General features: G+C 47.5%; 1 protein-coding gene across 1 annotated transcript in view; it reads right to left on the reverse strand.

The window, feature by feature from the left end:
* Window positions 1–12,229: 12,229 nt before the first annotated feature.
* LOC144132527 (uncharacterized) overlaps window positions 12,230–26,152 on the reverse strand; it is a 44,983-nt gene continuing 31,060 nt past the window's right edge. Inside the window, exons 6-7 of the mRNA XM_077665007.1 lie at window positions 19,874–19,947; window positions 12,230–12,494 (exon numbers count right to left, since the gene is read on the reverse strand). Coding sequence (XP_077521133.1) covers window positions 12,356–12,494; window positions 19,874–19,947 — 213 coding nt within the window. The 3' untranslated portion in view covers window positions 12,230–12,355. The remainder of the gene's footprint in view (window positions 12,495–19,873; window positions 19,948–26,152) is intronic.

Genomic DNA, 26,152 nt, shown 5'->3' on the forward strand with positions numbered 1-26,152 from the left:
AGATCCCCAGGTGGTCGAAATTATTCCGGAGCCCTCCACTACGGCACCTCTTCCTTTCTTCGTTCACTCCCTCTATCCCTTCGCTTACGGCGCGGTTCAGGTTTCCAACGATATGAGACAGATACTGCGCCATTTCCTTTCCCCCAAAACACATTATTAATATTATTTCTTCTTTCACTCCTTCCTTTATCCCTTCCCTTACGGCACGGTTCGGGTGTCCACCAAGACTTGAGAGACATTTACGGCGCCTTTTCCTGTCCTACAAACCAATTTTCACTTTTTTCACTCTCTCGCGCTCTGCACAGACATGGACCCTCAGTGAAACGTCAACCTTCAAAGTACTGCGAAAACAACATCCTATATTTTGTTGCGTTGTGAGGTTGTCTGCCTAAGCTCCAGATTAGAAGACTGAGGCCTCCTTTTACAAGCGATGCTGTTAAGTCTGCGGGATAATGTATTTTAAATACGACACGTAGTTAACCTCAACTTACGCTGGAAACCAGCGCGCCTTTGCGCCTTCTACAGAATATAATGGCGGAGCAGCTGCAGCAACAGGCTTGATTTAGCTGACAGTTCGCCCGATCTTCAGTTGTATTGTATATGTTTCGCTGCCCATGCACCCATCTTTAAGACCAGTTTTGTATGCGTTACCGATAAAAAAGTAAATAAATACGTTACTTGTTACGCTAAGAAAAAAAGGAACGCGTTACCGTTACCGAAAAACAGTACCGCACGTTACTTTGCCGTTACTTCATGGCCATACATTTTAGTGCGTCTCCGCCTTAAGAACTCACGATGACAATTTTATAAAGCTCATATTTCACATAAAACTTCTAGCCCAGACAATCATTTTACACAAACATTTCACACAAACGTGCGGGAGCTTAGCAATGTTATAATGGCATAAAGTTGCCTGTAGAGTTATATGTGTTAGATTCTAACTTTGTGGCACATGGTGAATCCATCTTCTGAATGTGGCATTAAACACAAAATGGCACTTCATCATCAATTTAGCTTCATAAAGAAAACATCGCTGAACCCTCAACAAATTCACAGCAATTCTGAAAAATGTGATGTTCCAAAATGCTCGGCATGCGTCCACACTGTAGAGAGTTGTGTGTGTGAGTGGTTCGGGAAGGGGAGCTAGGCGAATGCGAGTGTGGGAATGGGTGTTCGTGCTTTACGGCTATTATGTGTTTTTTTTTAGTTGGGTGCATCGTGAAGGGCAGGTGGTTTCTGGCATGCATGCGAGCCGCAACAGAGGTCGTCGACAGCACCTGTTTGTTCATTTGCAACATCACATTAGGTGCTCTGCGCTTTTTTTTCTAGAAAAAGGAAACGAAGTGGGCGGCAACTGGAACAAAAAGTAACTAGTAACGTGACACCTCACGTTACCGAGAAATGTTAACACAAGTACGTTACCTGTTACAGGTCCCAAATGGTAACGAGTACATTACTAAGTTACCGAAAAAAGTAACGCGTTACCGGCAACGCCGTTACGTGTAACGCGTTACCGCCAACACTGCTTAAGACTAACGTTTTCTATGCCTTCGCAGACGCATATGAGCGCATTTCGGCAACCTATAAGTAGGGTCGTCCACTGCGGTGTAGTATACACCCGAATTCAGGTGGCTTTTAACGTCAAGAAAGCATCGAATTGCGTCGCGAATTCCTCGCAGTAGATATCACAGATCCACCATAGATACACTTGCTACCCGCGTAGAAAACCTCGGCGTAGTTCACGGTAGCAATGTCAATTGCTTGGTGCTGTGTAGGCTTAACTTTTAAAGCGGAAGCTTTACTACGCCAGCCAGCGAGCCATTTCGACTCGTCGCGCACTTCTGCCGTGTGCCGTGGCCGACGAACGACCTTGAGCGGCCGTTGCCTAGCAACGCCGCAGCCGCGCTCCAACAGATGGCGCCGCCATCGACGCGGGAGTTATATATATATATATATATATATATATATATATATATATATATATATATATATATATATATATATATATATATACTTCGCCTCAGTGTATTCTAATACCACCGCGATATCTAACAGCTGATTTAATATCTGCAGCGGGTCCTTGGACCCAAGATATTAAACTTATTTTTGGAATATGGCGGAGTGCTTGGCTTGCGGCACTCTGGCACGGGTGGGCTTGGTATTGCACTGCCTCCGGAATCGCCCCGGGGCATATTAGCGCGGGCCTTATCTTTATATCTTTGCTCTCCTATCCTTTAACTGTCCTACTTTCAGCTCGCGGCAGCGAGCGTGGTTCGGCTTGAACAAGTAGGCAGGCCCGTGCACTTACCTTTTCTTTCTTCCTATCATCCTCACCATCATCATCAGCAGCAGCGTATTATAGTTGTTATAGAGAGCGCGAAAGAGACCCAACAACGACAGAAGGAAGCGAGGAAGAGACAACGCACTCAAGAGACGCCAGAAGAACGCGCCGCACGACTCGAGAAGCGTCGAAACGAAGACGCGGCTAGAAAAAGTCGTGCCCCGTCCCGGCGTGACTCTTCAACTGCGGAAGAGAGGGGTTTCTCGAGAGCGTCTGAATGAGACGCTGCGTAGACGACGTGCCGAGGAAACGAAGCTTTCGCAATTCAACTATATGGTTAGCCGAGCTAAACCACAGCCATTTTTTTTAGCGGGAGCTACACTAGGCTACCAGTCGAGCATTTCGCGGTACACGCAAAAGGCCAGTTGTGCGCATGCGCCGTTACCATGGTACATGGGAGAGGCCAGTTGTGTGCGCATGCGCCGTTACCATAGCAACCGGGGAGGAGGAGTGGGTGCGCCGCGCGCTTCGTCACCGCCGTCGCCGCTCTTTTTTCCAGAGTCCCTCCTTTATCCCTTCTCTTATGGCGGGGTTCAGGTATCCTCCGATATGTGAGACAGATACTGCGCCACTTCCACTTCGGGAGGTGGTTGATTCACACAGGTTCACCCTATGTTGCGCTGAGCCGTGGCGGCATCCTTCGGCACTGCGTGGAACTCGTTTTTTAACAGTGAGGGTGGGGCACATTGCCGGCGGGCGCGCACATTACAAAAAGAGGCGCACTGCTCAGACCACAAGCTCCAGGTGCAGGTTTGCGACCACGCAGCGCCGAGGGATGCCGCCACGGCTCAGCGCAAGATAGGGTGAATCTGTGTGAATCGATGTCCGCCCGGCCTCTGCGGCGATTGTCCATTGAGGCGCCCTCGCCGCCTGAGCGACACTGCGGACGAGTTGTGTTCGGCCGAGACGAGACCTTGTCTTGCAACGAGGTTCAGGCTCTAGAATGTGCTAAGCCGGCACTGCAAAAAATTTCATGCTTACGTCTATTCTCGACCGCGAGTTTGGAACACGGAATCCTGGATTTTTTTGCCACCTACAGGCGAGGCCTGGCATTGAGGGGTGCACTGTGCGGACCCGGCAGGGCAGTGCAGAGACTGCCAGGCAGTTAAGCTTTTTCCTGTTTCCGTGTTTCGGAAACTTTTGTGGGCACCAGCAGATAACTTGACCGAGAGCGATTCAGAGTGAGGCTAGCAGCACTTAAAGGGGCCCCGAAACACATAATCAGTGCATTGTTTAGCCTCTTGGTTGCATATAATGAGTTATAGTGATATTAGCATCGGTCGTGACGCGTATACTCCGGTTTTTAATATTTTAATTACCTCGCAAAAACAAATTAGTGGCGCTAGCGGTGTTACCATGCAGTGGCGGTTTTTAGCAGCGGATATGACATCACTTTGCGGGAGCTGGATGATTGGAAAGAGTAAACATACTGCAAATTGTGTTAATAACTAGAGATACGTTTTGTCAAGTTTTTGTGTTTTATATTACATTAACAAAACCAACCTGTTTGCCCTAAATAAAGGCACTGTAAAACAAGTAGTAAAACAAAAATACACCACCAGAGTCTATGGCTACTTTTTGCATCGAAGGACTTTGCGCCTCTCTGTAAACATCCTGCGACCTAGCACTCAACACTTATGGCTACTCTCTATGCATCTGAGAGCGGCTTTGCGGAATCGACGCTTGTTTTGTATCGTCCTTTTTTATACTTAGTACTCTGCTTGCTGTGACACAAAAAATGTTAATAATTTTTTAAATTGTAACATATTACTTTTGTCGCAGCTGTAACCGCCGTTCACAGTTTGTGCTATTATTGATAAAATACGTTACGAACTCCAACGCGCTGGCGGCACAGAGAATTACACCGCGCTATCTGCACCGCCGGACGGCGTGTCACAGTAGTTGGAGTCGCAGAAAAGAGCATTTCGGTGGTTGGACAATTGTAAATAAATAAATAAATAAATAAAATGTTACCCTGCCCGAAACGCGTATGTCACAATGGGCTAGAGGGCGGGCTTAATGAAAAAAAATAGCTGTAATAATAACGCGGGCACATGCTGCAGCGCAACCCATGCAAACACGCAATGCAGAGTTGGAAATTGTGTTATTCGCCAGAAGAGCATCTACGGGCATTTTTGCATGCAGCACACAGTGCGAGCGGACTGATGTTGGCCGATAAACAAGGTAATTTCACAGTACGTACACTTAATTCGGCGCCTAATGACTACACGGTGTGCTGAGCCGCAGCAGTATTTATTTCCTTCTCGACGTCCCTCCAAGCAGTAAATACTTCCCGTTTGGTTTTCACCCACGACCAGTTCTGCCCAGTTGGCCCTCAATTGGGAATTTTTGCTGCCCAGTTGACCCACAAATGGAACCACTTACTTCCCAGTTGGTGGCGAACTGGAACCATTTTCCTCCCACTTGGCCCCAACTGGGACCAGTTGCGCTCCAGATGGGCTTCAAGGTGGTACCAGTTGGCGTCCAACTGGAACCATTTGAATCCCAACTGGAACCTGTTTGTTTCCAACTGGAACCAGTTACTCCCAGTTGAAACCAGTTACTCCCAGTTAAGTTTCCAGTTGAAGATTTTCACCTGGGAATCATTAATTGAACTGCCACGGTGGGCAGCTTGTGATAACGTCACAACATCACGTGACCTAGGTGGCCCACGTGCTAGAAGCAGGCGCGGACAGACAGACCCCCGCTTTTCGCCGGAGTGGCAGTGCTAGGGCACTGAAATGGCAACCACAGGGATTTTCCACTCCAAACTCGGGGAGTTACATGATTACCATTATTCAGCCCAAATGCATCATTTATTTGAGCAGTTTGATTTTTAAGTGGCCTCAATAAAGTTTTATTTTAAGCGAGGGCATAAAAGCCTCACTGCAGCGGAAAGCCGGCACTGGGAGAACAGACTAAAGAAATAAACAATTCATACCTGGGAGAGCGGGACCCGAACCACACAGCGGCGCTAAAAAATCAGTTCCGCTGGCCGCTGCTTCAGACCACGACATCGACACAGCTTTTATTTAAGCATGGTATATATTACATTGAAATTATATTCTATTTACATTAACTAACTTATTTAGGAAATGCCACGAAACACATCGCAAAATGCCAGATCAACAGATCACTAGACGCAAGGTAAGGCTCAGCACATCACCAAAAGGGTGTGCCGCTCTCGTTTGAAGGAGGTCGGTTCAAACACTTCCCTCAGAGGAAAAATCAGTTGGGAAAAATCTTAACATCCTGCCTGTACGAAATGCCAAGCTCTCCAACTGTTATTGTTAGCCTATCAAAGGATGGCACATACCCACACTGGGGGATCGGCCAAGCCAAGAATCGGGTGACTATTCACCTGTACAGAGGTAATTAAAATGAAAAGCACGCGGGAAAGCAGCACCGGAGGATTATTCCTCATGAAAAGGGATGAAAGTTTTGATTTCAAAATTAATAATAATAATAATAAATAGAGGGACTGGAACTGAATTATTAAGTCAAAATGTAATAATTGAGAGGAAAGAAAATTTTGTAACCCTTAGCATGGCAGTCGGTGAGATTACAGCAGGAAATTGAGAACAGCAGCACAAACAGATCTGTGGCTGAACCCAAATGATAGAAAGAGCGGGCTGCTTAAACTAAGGCCAAAGGGCCGCAAGGGCTTCTCCAGCAACCTTCTTCTCAAAGAGGTGTATCGGCGACAATAGAGCAAAAAATGCTCAATAGATTCAGGCTCACAGCAAAATGCACAAAGGGGAGAAAACGCCAAACCCGACCTGTGTAAATAGAAATTTAGAGGAGGGATTCGGCACCGCAGCCTCGTCAGAGATACTTCACGCCGCCGAGATCGACAAACTTGCCTGTTCTAAGAATATCTGAGATGCTGATAATCCGCCGATGTTACAAGTGTTGTGTCTTGCGTGCTTAAAAACCCACGTCGCCGAAACCTAGATGCTGTAATATATATAGGATGTAGCTGGGATTATAGGCAACACGGGGCTGCTTAGGGAAGCCTTTGCGAGCGTATCAGCAATCTCATTAACTGTCACACTGCTGTGACCGGGAACCCATACTAAATGAACAAGACTCAAATGCGGAGGAAGCAGGGACATGAATGTGTTGAAAATGGGATCATCAACATGCGCGGCGAGGGACGAACACAGATAAAGAATCGGTAATTACTGCCACTGCGGTAATAGAGGAGTGTGGCTTGCGCAGTGCAAGTACTGCTGCCAGAAACTCTGCTTGAAAAATAGGGGTGAAATCTGGAAAGCGCAGTGAAAAGGACCACTCTAAATGTGAACAGAATATTTCCACACCTGCCTTTTCATTGCACTGCGATGCGTCGGTTGCTATTGCAATTTTTGTAGGTAGGGTCCTTACATGATCGCTAGTCGACCATTTAGAATACAGGGTGGCAAAAGCTTTGCATTTTGGGGGAAAATATCGTCGAAAACAATGTGGACAGCAGGCTCTCTGCATAGCGCAGGAAGGTTGTCATAAATTTTCACATCTAAAGGCTCAAGTAAGCTTTGCACAAACGCCACCTGTGGGGTATGAAAACGAGACCAGAGGGCACTAGAAAAAGAGGTCGGCTGGCAACAGGAAAAGCTTTGTGAACGGTGGAAATGAGATTCGTAGATTTTTAGGTAAGTCTGCACAGTTAAAAATTGAAGACGAGATAAGAGAGGGGGAATGTGGGCTTCAAGGTACAGCACATTGGTCGTCACAAATTTTGGGAGGCCGACGCACATCCTAAGTGCTTCCCTCTCCAAAAGGACGAGAGGACGAAGTTTGTATGCAGCCGAGCCCAAAAAGAACACAGATCCGAATTCTAAAATTGGCCTGACATACATTTTGTAAATCATTAATAGAGCATCTCTTCGCATGTCGTACCGGTGACTACATAGTCTACGTAACATGCTCACGGCACGAGCCCCTTTCACCGCAACATGATCAATGTGGGGTCGCCAGGTGAGTTTCTTGTCATAAATGACCCCTAGGTATTTTAGAGATCGAACCTGCGGTATTGGTTGTAACTGGAAAGTGAGAGAGACCACTACAGGATTCTGTAAAGGGAAAACAAGGATGGTGCACTCGCTAACATTTAACTTCAGCTGTAAGCTGCACAGCCAGTGCTAAAGGGTACTCAAATATGACTGCAAAAGACCATACAGGGAATGTGTATCCGGCGCAGCCGCAAAAAACGCAATGTTGTCCACATAGACGTAAGTGCGTACATGGCGATGGAGAGGAATTGAGCTCAACAGAATATTAAAGAGCACAGGAGAAAGAACAACTCCTTGCGGTACACCTCTCGTTTGTTTGTACCTCTCTGAATGAACACCATTATGGACGCAAAAGAATTCCCTAATATAAAGAAATGCAGATACCGAAGCAACTATATAATCTGGAAACTGAAGAGACTGTAGCTTATGTATTAGGATGGAGTGTTCTACACTGTCATAAGCTTTGGCGACGTCTAACGTAACCAAAGCCGCGACCTGGCGTTGACGACGAGCAAGAAGAATTCTGCTCTCAAGATCAGCATGTGCATTCCATATCGAACACCATGGCCGGAATCCGAGTTGACACGGGCTGAGTAGCTGTGCTTGCAATCCCGTAGTCTTCGTCAGGTACTCGCGTTCACGCCTGCATGTTAAACTGCCAGTCTCTCACGCTGCAGTTTGAAAGCGTGGTCTTCCTCACCTTCCATCCGTGCGCGAGGAAGCGTCATCAGACAAGCAAGCAGCAAACCGCACGAAACGGCTGGAGATTACAAGCATTGAAATTCAGTAGACCCAGCGCTATCGCAATGTCATAGGGTAATGGTAATTAAACGACCTACAAACGTGCCTTGTCCTGAGTCTATTCTGTGCTTAGCACTTATTGTAATTGTCGTGGCAAATGCTACTGCATTGTTTTCTAAATATTCTTGGCGTGCATTACTTTTTGTGCGCAGACAAAACAACGCGCTGACTCACGCTGACCTGAACCGCGCCGCAAGGGAAGGAGAGAGTGAAAGAAACTCGAGTTTTAAAAGGACTGTTAGTGAGGGTGAGCCGACGGCGAGGGAGGGCGAGGAAATTTTGGAATTGAGGGTGAAGGCAAGGGAGCCGGATAACTTTTCAAAATGAGGGTGAGGGAGGGCCATGGATTCAAACTTGAGGGTGAGGGGGGAAAAATAAAAATGAGGGCATTTGCCCACCTCTCCTCTTAACTAGCCAAACATACGCCGAATATAAACACATTTTCATTCTATTTAATAATATGAAGGTTCAGAAAGAAACAGACGTGCATAATGTCATTATTGCGGTGGCTGGTCTGCATGTGTCACTCGGGAACTGTGGCCACGTGCGGAGAGCTGCTGCGCTTGCTTTACGGTAACAAGAAAGCACATGCAATTCACCGTAAATGATGCAAAACTAGCTGGGAAACGTTGTATCAGTGCAATGTTCACCTGAGTGCGAGAACTCATTCTTTTGCACTTTCTCATTCAAAATTTTGCCCAGATTTTCTCTTTATGGTGAAATATAGAGGTCTGAATCATGCGAAATTGCCAAAAGCAGTGCTTACGTGAAAATGTCATTAATTTTTGTAGTATTCACAGTTTCAATAGAAATGAACTCACCACAAACATTTTGTATGGGTCACCTTTAATGAAGACAATGTGAACAATTGTTAGGTTAGTTTTGGCTTCAAATATATATATATATATATATATATATATATATATATATATATATATATATATATATATATATGATGGCTCCTAAACTTGAGTTTGTGGGCTCTAGAGAGATGCCAAATTGTTAATGGTCGGCGCACGTATTTATTTTTAATGCAATATTAGCCGCTACTAACTTTTTTATTTGTTCAAAAATATTTTGGGGAAAAAATGTAAAGTTCTGTGCCAAGAACGGGGAAAAGCCAACTGAGCAATAGTTGTTACGCGAGTTACGCCGCCTCGTAGACGAAGGAACTCAAGCTTTCAGACGCATATATGATGCAAACCCGTATTGTCTCGAAATCGACGAACCAAAAGACACCAACTCTGAAAAGCGTTAGCGACGCCATCTATTGCTTGCACAGGAAAGCGCCACGACGCGGAGGGCGCCGAGGTCAGCATCAAAAGCTGCGCAGGTCCGTTGATTGCACCACTGCCGCCCTTCGTGGCAATCCGGCGCTGGTGGCTTTCAGTTCGTCGATCTCGGCGCAGACGATTGCAGAGTTTAATCATTCACGGCTAAGCATCGCTAAGTAAGCATTGTTGTAAAACTTGCTGCCCGATAAAAGTTACAGTACGCAAGCTCTACATGTGCTCACTTTTACTGCAAACGAGCCAGCAGTTGAAGCAAGAACATTTTTTGATGTCGTCACGATAAAGACGCACAATACTGTATACACAAGGGCGACTGATTGGCTGCCGTCTGCGCACTGCCTGCGGCAGCAGGGCAGAAGGCGGAGGTATACCTGTCACACACCTTAATTGTATTCAAACTTCTCATACTGCTGTCATTGGTTGATCACCGGCTGTGTGCCGCATAGCTTGGCTTTCAACGCTGCTCCTGTCTCGCTCTTGCCACGCTTGTTTCCACTTAAAACGCTTTGCCTAGATGGCACAGACTGATTTTGTAGCTTATCTGGGCACGCTTGGCCGGCGGAATTTCAATGCCGTACACTTTCTTTGGGAGTGACCACAGGAGCGCGCCAAGATGGTGCGCGCCGATATCGCGGTGTGTTCGTCTTGTGACGAGACTTCCTGCGAGCTTGGCCGAGCCCAATAACGCTGTGCGCCCTTGAGAGCTAGGAGCTCTGGCTTGCGGTGGCGTGCTCGGCGCACTGCTGTGCACCCGGCTACGCCAGTGTATGCTCAGAAATACGGCGAGCGCTCTAAACAGCGAAAAGAACGTAGCAGTTTCAACCCGAACACTATAAAACATCCTTTACACTGGAATTCTATGGAGGAAGCAGGACCGCCTTGAGAGCCCCCAAAGCGTTTCGCATGTTAGAGGTCGGGAGCGAAAATGCCTATCCCCTCTATCAAACAGCTAACATTAGCGCGCATTGCACACTCACGACCGATCCAAAGTTTTTTTTTTTAGCCTCGCGTAAATAACGCGCACCTGACCTTCAGGGCCGGTGTTCTGAATGTTCGCTTCACAGCGTCGCAATTGGCCGGTGCTGTCATCTTTCAAAAATCGCCAGATCGCGTCGTGATATAGCAAGCACCTTTCGAAACGAATTGTTATAGCATTGTAAGGGGGTGAGCTTAGAAGCGAAGGCCGAAACGGGTCACCGACGTGAGGGCGCGGGAAGAGCGCCCCGTAAACCGACAGTACACGCGTACGCGTTGCTGTCGGGAGTCAGCCTGGCCCCTGTCCTTGAAAAGCGGGGGAGCGTTTATTATCTTTTCCCTTTCCCCCGTGCAGCTGGGTGCCGCTGAGAAGGCGCCTGCGGTGTCCTTGGCGTCTGCTGCCTTGGGGAATCGTCATACCCCTCCCTTTGTTGTGAAGCCTGCTGCACGGCACTGGAAACGAGCCGTGTCTTGTTTACGCCTCTACAGTCCGTAGTAGATAACAGGCTTCCGGACCCGGGTAGACCGGCGAAGCTGGGGGTGCAAAGGGGCCGCACTTGACTGCTATTGCCGCGCCGAGGCTGTTGTAGACGGTTCGGTGCTTAATGAGCAGCGAGGTGGGGACAGCTGTTCCGTGCCCGTTGTCGCTGCTAGTGCAGGAAGAGGCTCCTCGTCGTCTGAGAGAACGCCGGGCGTCCTTTGCGGTCGCACGTGGTCCGCGTGCCTGTTCCACAGCGTTCCGTCTTCGAGTTCTATTTGAAGCGACGAAGAACTTGTGGGATGGCGAACCGTTCCGGCAATCCAAGCTGGGCCTGGTCGGAAGTTTCTAACAAAGACGGGCTCGCCGGGCGAAGGCAAACAGTTTTTGCGTGCGTTACTGTCGCAGCGCATCTTTTGCTTCAATTGCTTGTAGTCCGCATGCGCCCTTAGGCCGGCGTGCATTCGCTGAATGGGCGTTTGCAGCTGCCTGCCCATGAGGAGCTCAGCGGGAGGGGACCCAGTAAACGCATGCGGCGTTGTTCTGTAGGAAAGCAGGATCCTGTCGATGTTTGTTTGGAAATCTCCAGGCGCTCCCTTCTTGAGTTTCCCCTTAATTGTTTGCACGATGCGTACCGCTGCTCCGTTCGATGCTGGGTGGTATGGTGAAGCGTCGCAACTGAGAACGATTTGCTTGGAAGAATCAAAAAGATGTAGTACCGGCGCAGAAGTCAGGAGAACTTTACTTTCTCTGAAAGCTTGTTCCTCTACGCTTGTCCACTTCCAAGGAGTTCCTTTTGTAAGTAGCAGATTCAAGGGCCGGAGAACTGTCGAGAGGTTAGGCAGATAACGCCTGTAGAAATTAGAGTCCAAGGTAGCTTTGAAGTTGCTTGACGTCCTTGGGACATAGAGCATTCACGACAGTTTCTATTTGCTTTGGTGTTTTCCTCACTCCGTCTGCGTTTATGACATGGCCCAGGTACTCAGCTTCTGTGAAGGCGCCTGCGGTGTCCTTGGCGTCTGCTGCCTTGGGGAATCGTCACACGAATGATGCCAAACACCGGCGACAAGAACGCGGCTGATTACCGCGTGCTTTCGTGGATGACGGCCGGACGAACGAGCGGGACGTATATAATTTAAGTTCGACTCCAAAAAAAATGTGGGAACTTTCTCCCAGTGCGAACCCTCTCCCCAAATTTATGTCAACTTTCCTGGAAAAAAGTGGGTTCATTACGCGAGTAAATACGGTATACCACTTGGCTACTAACAACGGCAGTGGTCCTCATGGCTGGGATCAAAAGGGAAGAGCCGTCAAAATGACTAGAATTTTTATTTACACCGAGTGCCCAGCTATACATGCTCGCATATCTGGCTGACAGCAAGTTGAAAAAAAACAAAAAAACTCAGTCAGCACTAGGGACATATGGGTGTAGACATCTTCAACAGAAGCTCCCGCATTACTTAGGGGTCTGCCTCCGGTGAGGGTCTGCCTTGGGGGTCTGCCTCCGGTGAGGTTGAGGCAGTAACTCCATTGCGCAGTACACAAGGCTGTCATGCAGAGTCACAATTTCCTGATGTCTCTGCAGAAGGACCTCCCTGCATAGGCAAGACAAGCACAACACATGCTGGCCACCTATCTCCAGATCAAAGTGCAGCTAAAGACCGGTTTTACAACACACACTAGATATGTGCAAAGGAAGCAGCTGCAGCACTTGTTGACAGAAAAGACAAACTTGAAATACACCACAAAGTAGACGCAGATATGTAAAAAAGGCAAGCTGCAGTCATACTGTTTGTTTCGGCCATAAACAAACATTCTAATGAACTTATTACCAATAGACAACAAATGTCAGTGCACATCTAAATGGAATAGATATGCTTCCACTAAAAAAAAACTGGCAGGGTTTTAAGATAGCTAAACAGAGTTCGAAAGCATGTGTTTAGTCTGGCTGGCTCATGTTTTGCTTTGCTAGGCGCCGGCACGTCTGCCGATTATATTCAGGGTGTCTACCAAGCTGATGTTTCCAAATTCCCCGAGTTTTGCAGGTTTTCCCTGAGTGCATTGTAAAATTCCCTGAGTGATGCAGTACTTTGCTTTATATGAAAACAAGCTGACACAAAGCCGCCTGATGGTATCACTCTCCAGTAAGCATATTAAAAAATAAAAAAACGATTTAACCCTATTTGAATATGAAGGAGTAGTGTTTATTTCATTTAAAAAGAGGGGAGAGATTGACAAAATGCATAGGAAATTGAATATCTTCGAAAAATTGCTAAAACAAATTGCGGATTGAATTGAACATTTTCAATTACGAACTAAAAGGAAGATGCATGCAGAAACAAATAATTTTAAATGCGAGATATTTCTCTACTGATAGTAATCACAATAGTGTGGGACCTGAACTTTAGTGTTACAAGTGCGATTCTCTCTCAGCAAGTCTATTTAGATAAACTACAGATTATAGAAACCTTAGTTTGTAGAAGTGAAAGAGCGACAAACCTCAAAGTAACACTGGAAAGTCAACCTCAAGTTCGTGCACAATGCTTCGGTGTTGTTTCAGTGCTTTAGAGATTTTATTTTCGTTTGGATGAGGGACACTTGCATCTCGGTTTTAGCCAACACTTGCTCTTTCACAGAAGTGGCGGCATGCTTCCTTTCCCGTTCCTTCCTCAGTGCATCGGCCCTTTCTGCCTTTTATCCTCTCCAGCCCCTCTTTCCACTGTGCGTTTGCCCCACGGACCATTTGGAGCATCCTCTTGGCCAGGTGAACGTTGGCAACTCCTCCTGATGACATAACAGCATCATACATGATTCGCTGGGCGACCAGAGATTTCTCCTTCTGATTTTCAACAAGGAATTCCCTGTTAACAGAAAATCCCCGCTCGACAGACATTTCTGTGCAAAAGAGAGAGAATCTGACAAATGTGAACATTCTTTATTCGAACCACAGATGCCTGCCCAAAGGGCATCCAGCCGATGTGTGCTCCTACTTAAATTTTTCAATGACACTAGCGTCGAGGCTAGGGAGCATACATATGCTTGTAGTACCGCAACGCCCGGTCAGCTTCTGTTCCTGTCATCCATCATCCATTGGTGCTTTGTTAGAACTTCAAGTGCACCATTTAGACGCTGTTCCCCCCAAGATCGGGAATCAGCGCGCATGCGGGATCCAGAGATGATCCCCTCGCCAGCTTGAACCTCAACGGCGACCTCCGCGATTTTTTTGGCGCAGTTCTTCACGAAAGTGACGCAGTCCCTTCTGAACCCCAGGATAACCGAATCTGAAAGTTTCGGGGCCTTTCGGAGTGCATTATTCGTAGCAAACACAAGGTCAACCTTGGGCGTCGTAGCTACGTTCACAGTAAGGTCCATGTCCACCTTGATCAACTTCAACTGCCGCCATTATTACTTCTTTCTTTACTATTCTACTCATTAGTGATCGTAGAAGGTTCTCCAATGCTGTGCCAAGAAATGGAAGCATAGGCGAATCGGTCTGGAACTGAGCCAGGAACGGCTGCAGTTCCTCCGCGATGCCATGCATAAAGGTTAGCTTTGCAGGCAGCAGAGGATCGCGAATGACTGTTTCTACCACGCAGTAAATGGAGCTGGTCGGTCGATTGTTCTCGCTTCGACATGACTCGACATACACTTTTAGGTACGGCAGAATCTCAATAGCTCTTGAAATTACACGAACATTTTAAAGCCACCGCACAGAGCAAAACTTCACAGGGTAAATGTTGCTCCCGGTTAAGCGTGCGTATTCAGCGCGTCGGGTACGTACACCTTTGAATAAGTCGTACAAAGCACAAAGAAATTCCACGAGTTGCCAACCTTTTGCCGTGTGTCTGGTTTTGAAAGCACTGTTCACAACATGAAGGCCACAGCTACCAACTTCGAGAATACGACGGCCGTCGCTGGATTCGCAAAGTTCTTGTTTAATCTCACAAAGAAATTTTATATTTACATTTGGACCACCTGGTGAGATCTGAAGAATTTTTGATCGGGAGAGTATCTGTGGAAGTTTTAAAAGCGGACACCAATTCCTCCCCGCCCGCGTGCGCCCCAGAAAGCATGGCGTCAAGTAGCGCGTTTTCATGCTCTGCTGTGCATCCGACCAAAAGCGAATCAATACGTCCATTTGCTCCTTTTGTGCAACTTTGTTTAACGATTCGTCAAACACCACGACAAGGTGGGTGGCTTGGCTTACTTCCGACATGAGGTTCTCCTTGAGGAAAGGTGTGAAGCCATATACAATAGTATATCCTACCTGGTTTTTGCCAAGCTGCATTTTCTTGGCTGTAGCTAATGATAGGAACATCAAAGGGAGCAGAGAAGCCAATGCCGTGGCAGCACGGAGTGATCTGTGCGTCATAACAGCATTGAGGCACCACATAACTTCAGTATTTATGACCTCTAAGTCACGCTGAAAGATATCCTTTGCTGTATGATCGGGTTGGATGTTTGTAGCAGTAGTTGAAGCACTTGAAGGATGCGCAGAAACTGACGGCACTGGCCCGGCATTGGTCACAACGGTGGTCGGCGGTGTCAAAATTGAGGCTACAGAGAGTGTCCAGACTCTGGTACTGGCAGCCAGTGCTTCTTAGTTTCAGCGTGACTTGTCACTGCTCTTCTTCCCATGTTGCTGAGCGAAAACTGCTTTTTGCATAGCGCACAGTACGCTGCGTTCGAGTTACTTTTGACGGGCCTTATTGAGGCTCCAAACTCGCAACGTTTCGCATTCGTCCAGTCCTGGACGAAAGTACACTTGAAGGCAAACACACGTCGCACGCAGCTTGCCTGCGGCACCACAGGAGTAATTAAAAGTATGTCGGTTCAAAACGGCGCAGCTAAGTACGGACAGAATTCGTTTTGCTTGCGTCGGCATATCGCGAAAAGGCGCGAAACTATTTCCCTTTCTCCCAAAGCTTCGCCGCCTGCAATGCGTGCGTGCACCCCCTGCGGCAGAAATGGAGACTTCCATCAAGGGGAGGAAGGAAGAGTTCATTTAGAACCATTGCAAGTTCTCACAACGCTTCCTGCCACCTAGTTTGAGACGTCCACTTGGAAACAAAAAAACAAGGGGAGGCCGCTGGCCATCGACCAGTGCACGTGCGAACCATAGGAAGCGCGCACTCTGCCATCGGCCACAGCGCTGTGAAAGCGCGGGAAAGTGTCCGCTTTCGACGTAGTACGCTTCAAAATTGAAAGCGCCGCTTGCACCGCAAAGCTTTTTGCCGCTTTGCTGGGATGCTCCACTTGACAGCATAACGTTGGAGGCCAGCGGTCGCTGAGGAGAGGACGTGTAACGCCGCACCGGACAATCTGTGCAATGCCAGTCCTCATTGTTTACACGAGGCAGCATTATCATGACTTTAGTTCCTTTTATGTAGAACTGCAGCTAATTTTCCCTGATATAAGCACAAATCTCCTGAGTTCTCCCCGAGTTTTTCTAGATTACCCAAATTCCCCGAGAATTCCCGGTTTTCATGGTTTTCCCATTTGGTAGACACCCTGATATTACTCTGGTTAAGCTCTGATCGAGGTTAAGGTGATCTGGTCTGTTTGTGCCGCGGATGGAAGCTGATGAAGACGACGATTTGCAGTGCACAGTGAGAGTGCTGTGTGTGCGTGATCAGCTGCAGTGATAGCAATTAAAGTGGCCTCATGCGGTGGCCATCGAAGCTGATCTGTTCGTGCTGCCGTGGGTTCAAAACCCAGTCGTGGCAATATTTATTTTATTTCTGCATGGGTTGTTGCTATGCTAGGTTTTGCCAAGGCCACCTTCAAGACCAAGCTTCACGCAAACTGTGGGTCAGTTAAAAGTCATGAAGCTGTGCTTTCGCACTAGAAAAGCAGGCCCAACAGCATACCAAAACTATATGGTTCAGACTATAACTTACACAGTGGAAAATGACAGGGCCATGAAAAGTAATGGCATTTGATAAAAAAAGGCTATAACGTACACATTTCAGCACAAGCAAACCAGCAATTGTGATGGAAAATTGGTTTAGTTTGAGAGGCTGGGCTATGGGAACCTACAGTCGGATGCAAGTCTGCACGACCACAACACAAAATCCTCCACGACCAAAAAATGACCCATAAGTTTTAATAAAACAAGAAGCTAATCACAAAAAAAATTAAAAGTTTTAGAATTTTGATGCCTGGCTTGTTTAAAACAGTCAAACACTGAAAAGTTGATTCTGTTTATTGCTGTAATTGGCCAGTGCAGCAATACACGACGCCGCAGACCATGGCCCGGTGTTACCAACAGCTGTTTTTTTTTAAAAGTTGTATGCTGCTATGCTTGTTATAGGTGGTGCTCAATTTATGGTGGACACTGTTACGGCGAAGCTTCTTTGTGGGAATTTGGACTTCCGGGTTGTTCCTGTGATTTCGTTTGTGTAGGTATTACGTGCAGACATGAGGCCACTTCGAGCTTTCTTTCCGTAATACTACCGCTCACAGCACTGGAAAAAGAGCGTTCTGCACTGCCTCAAACAGCAGCAACTTCAAAGCAATGAGATGCAATATGTTCAGAGTGCACTCAAGTAGTGAGCGGTGAAAACAGCGTGTTCCGCTGACAACTGTAGGCTTTGCTTGAAGCACTTTAAATGTTTGAGAATGTTGTGGAAGGGGCAGAATTTGGTAAAGTGGGTTGTTTTCTTTCTTGAGGAGCACAACCTATGTGCAAAAATCCACGTGCAAAAGAAAAAGAAGAGTTATTAGCCTTAGTACAGCCCAATCCACTTTCGTAGGGACCCAGCTGCACCGGCGTAGTGGCAGGTGTGTGCTTCTCGGGGCAGTATACACATGCTTGGTTAATGGGGGTTTAACGTCCTAAAGAGACTCGGGCTATGAGGGTCACCGTAGTGAAGGGCTCTGGAAATTTCGACCAACTGAGGTTCTTTTGTTTAACGTGCACTGACATCGCACAGTGCACGGGCCTCTAACATTCCACCTTGATCCAAATGCATGGGATCAAACTCGCTTCTTTTTCGGTCAGCAGCCAAGAACCATAACCACTGAGCCACTGCGGCTGCTCCACCTGCGCATGCGCAGATAGGGCCGTGCAGAAGCAGTTCACGGTAGCAGAATGTGGATCACGCTATGCTAGAATTACTTTTAAAATGATAGCCTGCATGTGCAACCACATAATCCCACAGCAACCATAAAGAACGCGACAGCAGCACGAAGCACGTGCCGCCACATCTAGCCCAGTCATATTCTCAAAAGTTTCGATTTCAGCGTCGGATTCATATGGTGTCTTGCGCGTACTGATTTGCTTGGTTTTGGTTTTATGGGGTTTAACGTCCCAAAGCGACCCAGCCTATGAGGGACGTTGTAGTGGGCTTCTGGAATTTCGACCAACTGGAGTTCTTTAATGTGCACTGACATCGCACGGTACATGAGCAGTCTTGTGTTGTTTATGCTCAACATGACGCCGCCTGGGAGGCGAAGAAGCTAGGATGCGTAACTAAAGTTCCATGCCATTTAATATGTGCTGCAGAATGGGAATGAAGAGCAGGGAGACAGTTCAATATGAGTGAAAAAACTATCCAGGACAGGTGCCAGACTACAATAATGCTCCAGTTGATGATCTCAACAAAACTTCCTACAAAACATTGGAGGATGCTTAAGCTTCCCCTTTAACAATGGGATGCCACAGCATGTGGCAGCATTCCAAGGAGTCCACAGAACCCCATTGCCCACCCACTGGAGAATTTAAGGGCTCATATCTCCTGGGTGGGCACCCGAGCCACCCCCCCAAGGGAAAGGAAATTGTAGGATTTAATTAAGCTTTAAGGGTGGAAAGTCACAGTGTGTTGTGTTGCAGCCAGCAGTTGCCAAGCAGTCCACCCTTTGGCAGGCAGTGGGCAATTTAAGAAAGGAAATGAGGCCTGTCTCATATCTCGGTGGTCACCTGAGCCACCCCCATAAGGGCAGGAAATTGTAGGATGCTTAAGCTTTGTCTTTAAGGGTGGGAAGCTACAGTGTGTTGTGTGCAGCCAGCAGCTGCCAAGGAGCCCACCTTTAACAATTTAAAGGAAAGGAAATGACCCCTGTATTGGTGGACACCCAAACCGCGCAGTAAGGGAAGGAATACTTCCCTTCAAGGCCTCAGACCAGGCTCTCTCTGACCAGGACCAGCACGAGGACTGTCTGTGCACCCCAGCTGCCCCATACAAGTGTATTTTCGTCACAATCACCAATGAAGCCATCCTCAGTGCACTTTTATATCATTTACCGAATTTTGTCAACACAAATTTTTTTCACGGATCACAAGGGCTACACTCCACCACCACCCCCATCAACTCGGTAACAACCAGTCCTGTTTGGTAAGGATGTCACAGACTGACATGAAGGTTTTTAAATACAATTTGCTCGCCAGTAAATGCGTTTTCTGCTTCTGGACAAATGCATAGCCAGAAAGAGCCACAGAATATATTTTTACTGGGAACAATAATTGGGTGTTGTCCTCAGTGTCCCTTTAAGTTGGCTTTCTCACACTGGACATACGCGCCCCACACACTGCTTAACCACCTTTCTGGTGGGGCACCGAAGCGAACACCAAACATTCTGTGGCTATGCTGATGTTTGTCCGGCAGCAGATAATTCACATATTACTGCAGGAAATTGTATTTAAAAATTTTCTCATCACTTGATTCAATCTTGTGGCCGCACGACAGGGATCACAGTTTGTAAATAAATGCTGGTGCAGCCTAGCCTCAGAAACGCACGCATAAAAAACTGTCACGCTGTCACTGCACTTTGCTTGTGAAAACGGCCGGGACTAGCAACACCTTGCCATTTATTTCTTGTTCCTTTCTTGCTTGCAACAGCTCCATTTTTTTGTCAAAGTAGCATCTTTGGTATTAGAATGTGGTAATTTCTCAACTCCAATCTGCCCTCAGCATCCCTTTGGCCACTCCTTTCCCAAATTATATCTTGCAAAGCTTCGCATTAGAAAACTTACCTCTCTCTGGGATTTACGATATGATCCAAAACGTTTGACGCTGTTAAATTCCATTCCGCTTCTGGCAGCCCTGCCTGTGAGCATGCATGAAAAAACAAAAAAGACTGCTCAATAGAACATTCCCACAACTGCAAAACAGCATGTTTACAATCAAGCAAGGTGCTGCAGCTGTTCAAACGCATGCCATGAGCCCTACCATCATAGTGACTCAATTTCCTCCATGCAATACGCAGGACATCGCTGGTACACATGTGCAAAGCAGGTCGATGCACATGGCCTCAAACGCCATGCTTTGCTGTCAGTACCACTTCCCTTCGCTCTGTGAGAGCAACCACCAAACGAAGGCACAAACAGCGCAGCACACAGTGTTTTTTGCACACGTCACACCCCTACAGCAAAGGAAGATGGGAAAACCATCCCAGCTGCTTTGGATTTATGGCGTTTAATGTCCCAAAGCAACTCGGGCAATGAGGGACACCGTATTGGAAGGCTGCGAACAATTTCGACCATCTGGGGCTCTTTAAAGTCCATAGACATTGCTCTGTACTTGGGCATCTAGCATTTCCCCTGCACTGCAGTGCGAATGCCACGGCTTGTATCGAACCTGCGTCTTTCAGGTCGGCCGCCGAGCACCATAACCACTGAGCCACCACGGCAGCTTGTCTTTTCACAGTGCAAAGGCAGATATGCTGAAAAGATCTGAGATGTACCACATGCATGCACCATGACATCTCATTTTGCTCATTACAGAAAGAAGTTCCCAATGCAGGCCATCATGCATGCAGTACGTCAGGCACTAGCAGGCAAAGCATGATTTTAGTACCTTTCATTTGAGTGCTCGTTCTCTACGGGAAAGCAGTAGCATACAGATGCGATAAGCAGCTAAACTGGTATTAACAGTATACCCGCTTCTGCAAGAAAAGTGTTCAACCAGCTGATTTGTGTTCAAGTTTTGCATGCATGCCCAGCCGCATCTATAGCTGGCAGGCGGCAGACTACAGTTAGGCGTGGTGTACTCTGATTTTTTTAAGCTTACAACAGGAAGCAATTCATGAACAGAGAAATATGAATGACCACACCAGAGTCAATCACAAGGGTCATCTGCAACCATACTTACTTTGTAGTTAGTCAATAAATATGCGATAATCGACCGCAGCGTGCAGTCTGGTGAGTAATACACATGCAGTTTTTCCCTCGGATGAAATACATTAACAGTAAGGCTGCTGTTCACATGATTTTGAGGATATCTCAAACCTTGTGCACACATCACAACAGCACAATGCACCGAAGGCCAGCTGCTTGCATTGTTGCCGCTGATGTAAACGTGCGTGGCTGCGATCACAAGTTTGTTCAGTAGTTGGCATCTTCCCTCGATAACTTCGTGTAGTTCTTTTCACACCCGTGCAGCCCATTTCTACCATATGCCCATCGAAAGATAGGGTGTAGTGGAAGGGCTCGTGCGGCCTGCACTTTCTGGTTTCTAAACACCCTTCTGCTCTTCAGAAGTGACGCCTCTGATAGGTCGGAGAGCTCCATTGCAAATGAGTCACAGAAACAACGTAACTGCACTCATTTTTTGCAGGCGGCTTGAATATGAGAGGGTTTTTGGGACTTCAATTTTAGATTTTCTCAGCAACACAGCCACCCTTCCATGCAGAAAAATGTTGCTTGCGTTCCCAAGAAATAATCTACCCATCCTGAAAATTCTGATAGTTCCTTTTAGTTGTATCGTATGGCGTCTGGCTTCGAGCGACAGGCTGATAAGCCGAAGGGGCATTGCCCCTTTTCTGTGTATAAAAGCAAGCGCGCAATAAAGCTTACGGGATTCGTGCCGTGGCACTGGGCTCATGCTGGTCTCGTCGGTCAACCCAGTCGACATGAAGACGATACATGGTGTCAGAAGTGCCTAAACCATGCCGCTGAAAGAAGACACGCAAGATGGAACTTGTGAAGCCACCGGAGCCGTTGCGGTTGGAAGGAGACATAGGCAAGCATTGGACGCTGTTCAAACAGCGGTTTGAACTATTCCTGGCTGCAACAGAGTTTCCTGGTAAACCTCGGACAGAATCAACAAAGACTGCTTTGCTACTGAGCATCGCTGGAGAAGAAGCCATCGAGGTGTACAATACTTTCTCCTACCAGGAAAGCAAGGCCAAGAACTCTATGCAATGGTAGTCAGGAAATTCGATGCCTACTTCGCTTCGCAAGTCAATGAGGTAAATGAACGTTATGTGTTCCGGAGCCGAATGCAAGAGCCCGGTGAGCCTTTCGAACGTTTTATACGAGATTTGAAGACTAAAACACCATCGTGTAACTTCGGAGCGCTAGCAGAGTCCATGACCAGAGACCAGATTGTTTTTGGCATGCATGATGCAAAGACTCAAGAGAAGCTTCTCGCCGACAGCCAGTTAACGCTACGAAAAGCAGAAGAGCTGTGTCAGGCAGCAGAAGCAGTGTCAGCACATCAGGAAGTGTGGTTTGGAGAACAAAAGCAAACTGATCCTGTACGATAGATAAGAGCAGGTTCCAATGAGAGGCTGCAAGCGTGTTCTAAATGCCGAAAGTGCGGAAGGACGCATGACCCACGAAAATGCCCCGTGTTCGGAAAAATTTGTCGGGCGTGTCGAAAGAAGAATCACTTTGCCGAATGCTGCAGAACGAAAATGCAAGTTGGCGAGTTGCAAGGCACTGAAGAAGATTTTGAAACACTCTCAGTGAATAACATCCCTAGTCAGGCAGACTGGACTGTGAAGGCAAAGGTTGGGAGTATGCTCGTCGAGCTACACGGGGTCTCAGGCTAATCTGCTGCCATTTGCCGTGTACGCAAAGATGCACCCCAGGTTGCCGTTGAAGCCCAGCAGTGCAGTGCTACGATCCTACGGTGGAAATCAGATCAAGCACCTCGGAATCGTACGAAAAGAAGTGACGCTAGATGAGCGTATTTTCACACAGGATTTCTTCATTGTTCGCGAGGGAGGCCAAGCAATCCTCGGTTTGCAGGCATGCGAGGCCCTTGGTCTGTTATCCCGACAAGTCCACACCGTATTGCAAAGCAGTTCGGAAAATGTTGTACATGAATTTCGCTACCTCTTTTCTGGCATAGGCTGTGTGCAGCGCCACTACCGCATGGTTCTTTATGACGATGCACGCCCAGTTGTCCAGCCGGCGCGACGTGTGCCAATGGCCCTGAAAGAGCAGCTACGAGAGGAGCTGGAGCGCATGGAGCATGGAGGCATCATCGCCAGAGTAACCGAGCCCGCAGACTGGGTAAGCCCTCTCGTCATAGTACGCAAGAAGGACGGTAAAATTCGTGTCTGCATGGACCCCAGGAGAATAAACGAGTCCATTAAAAGAGAGCACTATGAAATGCCTAGACGCGACGACATAGAGGCTGAACTTGCGGGAGCAAAGGTGTTCACGCGCCTAGATGCAAACTCGGGATTCTATCAAATTCCGCTTCACGAAGAATCTGCACGTTCGCAACACCATTTGGCCGCTATCGCTACCGAAGTATTTCAAAAGACCTTAAACGACGTCTTCGAGACACTGCCAGGAACGAAAGTTTATGTCGATGACATACTAGTGTGGGGTGCCTCACGACAAGAACACGACAAACGGTTGAGGTCTGCGCTGAAGGCTGCAGAACGAGCAGGCCTAACTTTCAAACCGGCCAAATGCGTCATCGGCGTGAGAAAAATAGACTTTCTAGGCGACGTAATTTCACCAGAAGGCATACGGCCCAGTCCTTCTCTCGGTCAATGCATGCTGCAGACGCCAGAGCCAAGTAATAAACTAGCCGCGCAAAGAATGCTTGGCCTAGTAAATTATTTTGGCAAGTTTATTCCAGCGCTGGCAGACAGAACAAAGCTTTTGAGAAGCATTATCAAGAAAGACTCGGTGTTTTACTGGATGCAAAATCAAGCGGACGAGTGCCGTCAACTGTGCCAGGCCTTGAGCGAACAACCGCTGCTATCAGTGTTCGATCCGACGAGGGAAACAAAAGTTTCATGTTTCAAGTTTCAAGTTTCATGCGACGGAGTAGGTGCCGCACTTTTGCAGAACCACGACGGCACGTGAAAACCAGTCGCGTACGCATCAAGAACACTCTCGGATGCAGGAAAACGCTACTCCCAGATAGAAAAAGAAACCCTGGCCATAACGTATGGCTGCGAAAAATTCAACCACTTTGTCTACGGCCGAAAAGTGATCATCGAGACCAACCATCGCCCTTTATCGCTATCTATAAAAAGCTATCGGCGATATGCCACTGCGGCTGCAGCGCTTCTTCTTGAGATTGCTGAGATACGATTTCGACCTGCACTTCGTTCCAGGAAAGCAGCTCGTGCTCGCGGACATGCTGTCTCGAGCTTCCAGCAGTCCAGGAAGCGATGCCGTCAGCACCGATGACGTAGAGGTGCACGCCGTGAGTACGGTATCTTCACTAATTAGTGACTCAACATAGAAACGTCTTGCTACTGTAACAGCCAGCGATAGATACCTTAAAAACGTGATGAGAAACTTGACAATGAATGAACCAATAGAGGGTCCATTGAAACCCTTCTTTTCCGAAATTTCCCATGTTAAAGGTGTTCTGCTCAAGGGATGCAGTCATCATTCCAAGTAGTATGAGGTGAGAGATTTTACAAAGGATTCACTAAGGTCACCAGGGTATCAACAAGTGTAAGGCAAGACCACGTCATCTCGTCTTCTGGCCTGGCATGAACTCTGAAATTGAGGCGCTAGCTCAGAATTGTGTAATATGCAAAAAATACGCTTACAGTCAGCCAAAGGAACTCCTCATGATGTGCCCTGTACCTGACCAGCCTTGTTACCGTGTGGGAATCGACCTTTTTCACTACGGTGTAAAGTCCTAACTGTGTGTTTACGACTGTTTATCAAACTTCCCAGAGGTGGAATGCCTCTGCGACACTTCAGCCAGGAGCGTCGTTGATGCAACTAGTGCCATTTTCGCTCGTTACGGCATACCCTTGGAAGTTATTTCAGACAACGGTCCCCAGTTTTCAAGCAGGGAATTTGCCGCGTTTTCACGCGCATATGATTTCAAGCATATCACCTCCAGTCCAGGATTCCCGCACTCAAACAGGGTAGCCGAAAAGGGTGTTCAGGTGGTAAAGAGGCTGCTGCTCAAGAAAACTACCGAAGCGAAGCAAGATTTCTGGCTGGCACTTTTCGCTTACAAGACTTCTCCTTTGGAGGATGGACAGACGCCAGCAGAGATCCTCCAGGGCTGCAGACTACGGACAACCCTGCCCGACTACCGATCTGGACCAGTCCACAAAGTCGTCAAGTATGCACAGCTTCAGTCCCGAGCGCGGCTGCTGTCGGCGCTCAACGAAGGAGACGTCGTGAGAGTCCAAAAGGGTACATGGGCCACTAAAGCACAGGTCCTGAAATCGTCAACATACCCCAGGTCCTACCACGTGGTGACGGAGGAGGGGCGGACCCTTCGGCACAATTGCAAACACCTGTTGCCGACGGGAGAAGACTTCCGACTCGACTTGAGCCACGTCAATGATGTGGGGGAACCGGAGTGCATGAGTTCAAGTGCAACCGTCAATGACGCAGGTAACAGCACCGCAGCAGCACCTGCCCTGCCGCAGTGTGCCTCCAATGTGAGCCCCGTGGAGGTCGCAGACAGACAAGAGCACCACGAAGACTAGAATATGACCAGAACTTTGCACAGATTTCTTGAGTTCGCTGTGCTCATCTTTTCGCGCGATACTTTCTGTTGCAAGTTGTAACGTCGCAAAAGTTTGTCGTGGTCCATTTGTAAATAACTTCTTTTCTTTCACTGCAACAAAAAAGGATGCATCGTATCGCGTCTGGCTTCGAGCGACAAGCTGATAAGACGAAGGGGCGTTGCCCCTTTTCTGTGTATAAAAGCGAGCACGCAATAAAGCTTGCGGGATTCATGCCGTGGCACTGGGCTCATGCTGGTCTCGTCAGTCAACCCAGTCGACATGAAGACAATACATTAGTGCCCTATCAAACTTAGAAGGCAAATTCCATTTTTTATGCCCAAACAAGTTACCCTAAATGTCGACATCATTGGTCGACACTGAGAGATCATGTCTGTTGCAGCAGTATGCAGCCAATTAATTACGGACTGCTAACAACACTAACATTTTTGCTGTTTGTAAGATACCTGCTGATTGGTCTAATTTTTCAAGTCCTTGACGCATTTCTTATGAATGAAGATAATGTTAGCGTTCTTCCAAGCTTCTGGTACACTTGAGGTCATAACATTGCGTATATAGG

The sequence above is a fragment of the Amblyomma americanum genome, chromosome 1 (genome assembly GCF_052857255.1).
Source record: "Amblyomma americanum isolate KBUSLIRL-KWMA chromosome 1, ASM5285725v1, whole genome shotgun sequence".
Taxonomy (NCBI): domain Eukaryota; kingdom Metazoa; phylum Arthropoda; class Arachnida; order Ixodida; family Ixodidae; genus Amblyomma; species Amblyomma americanum.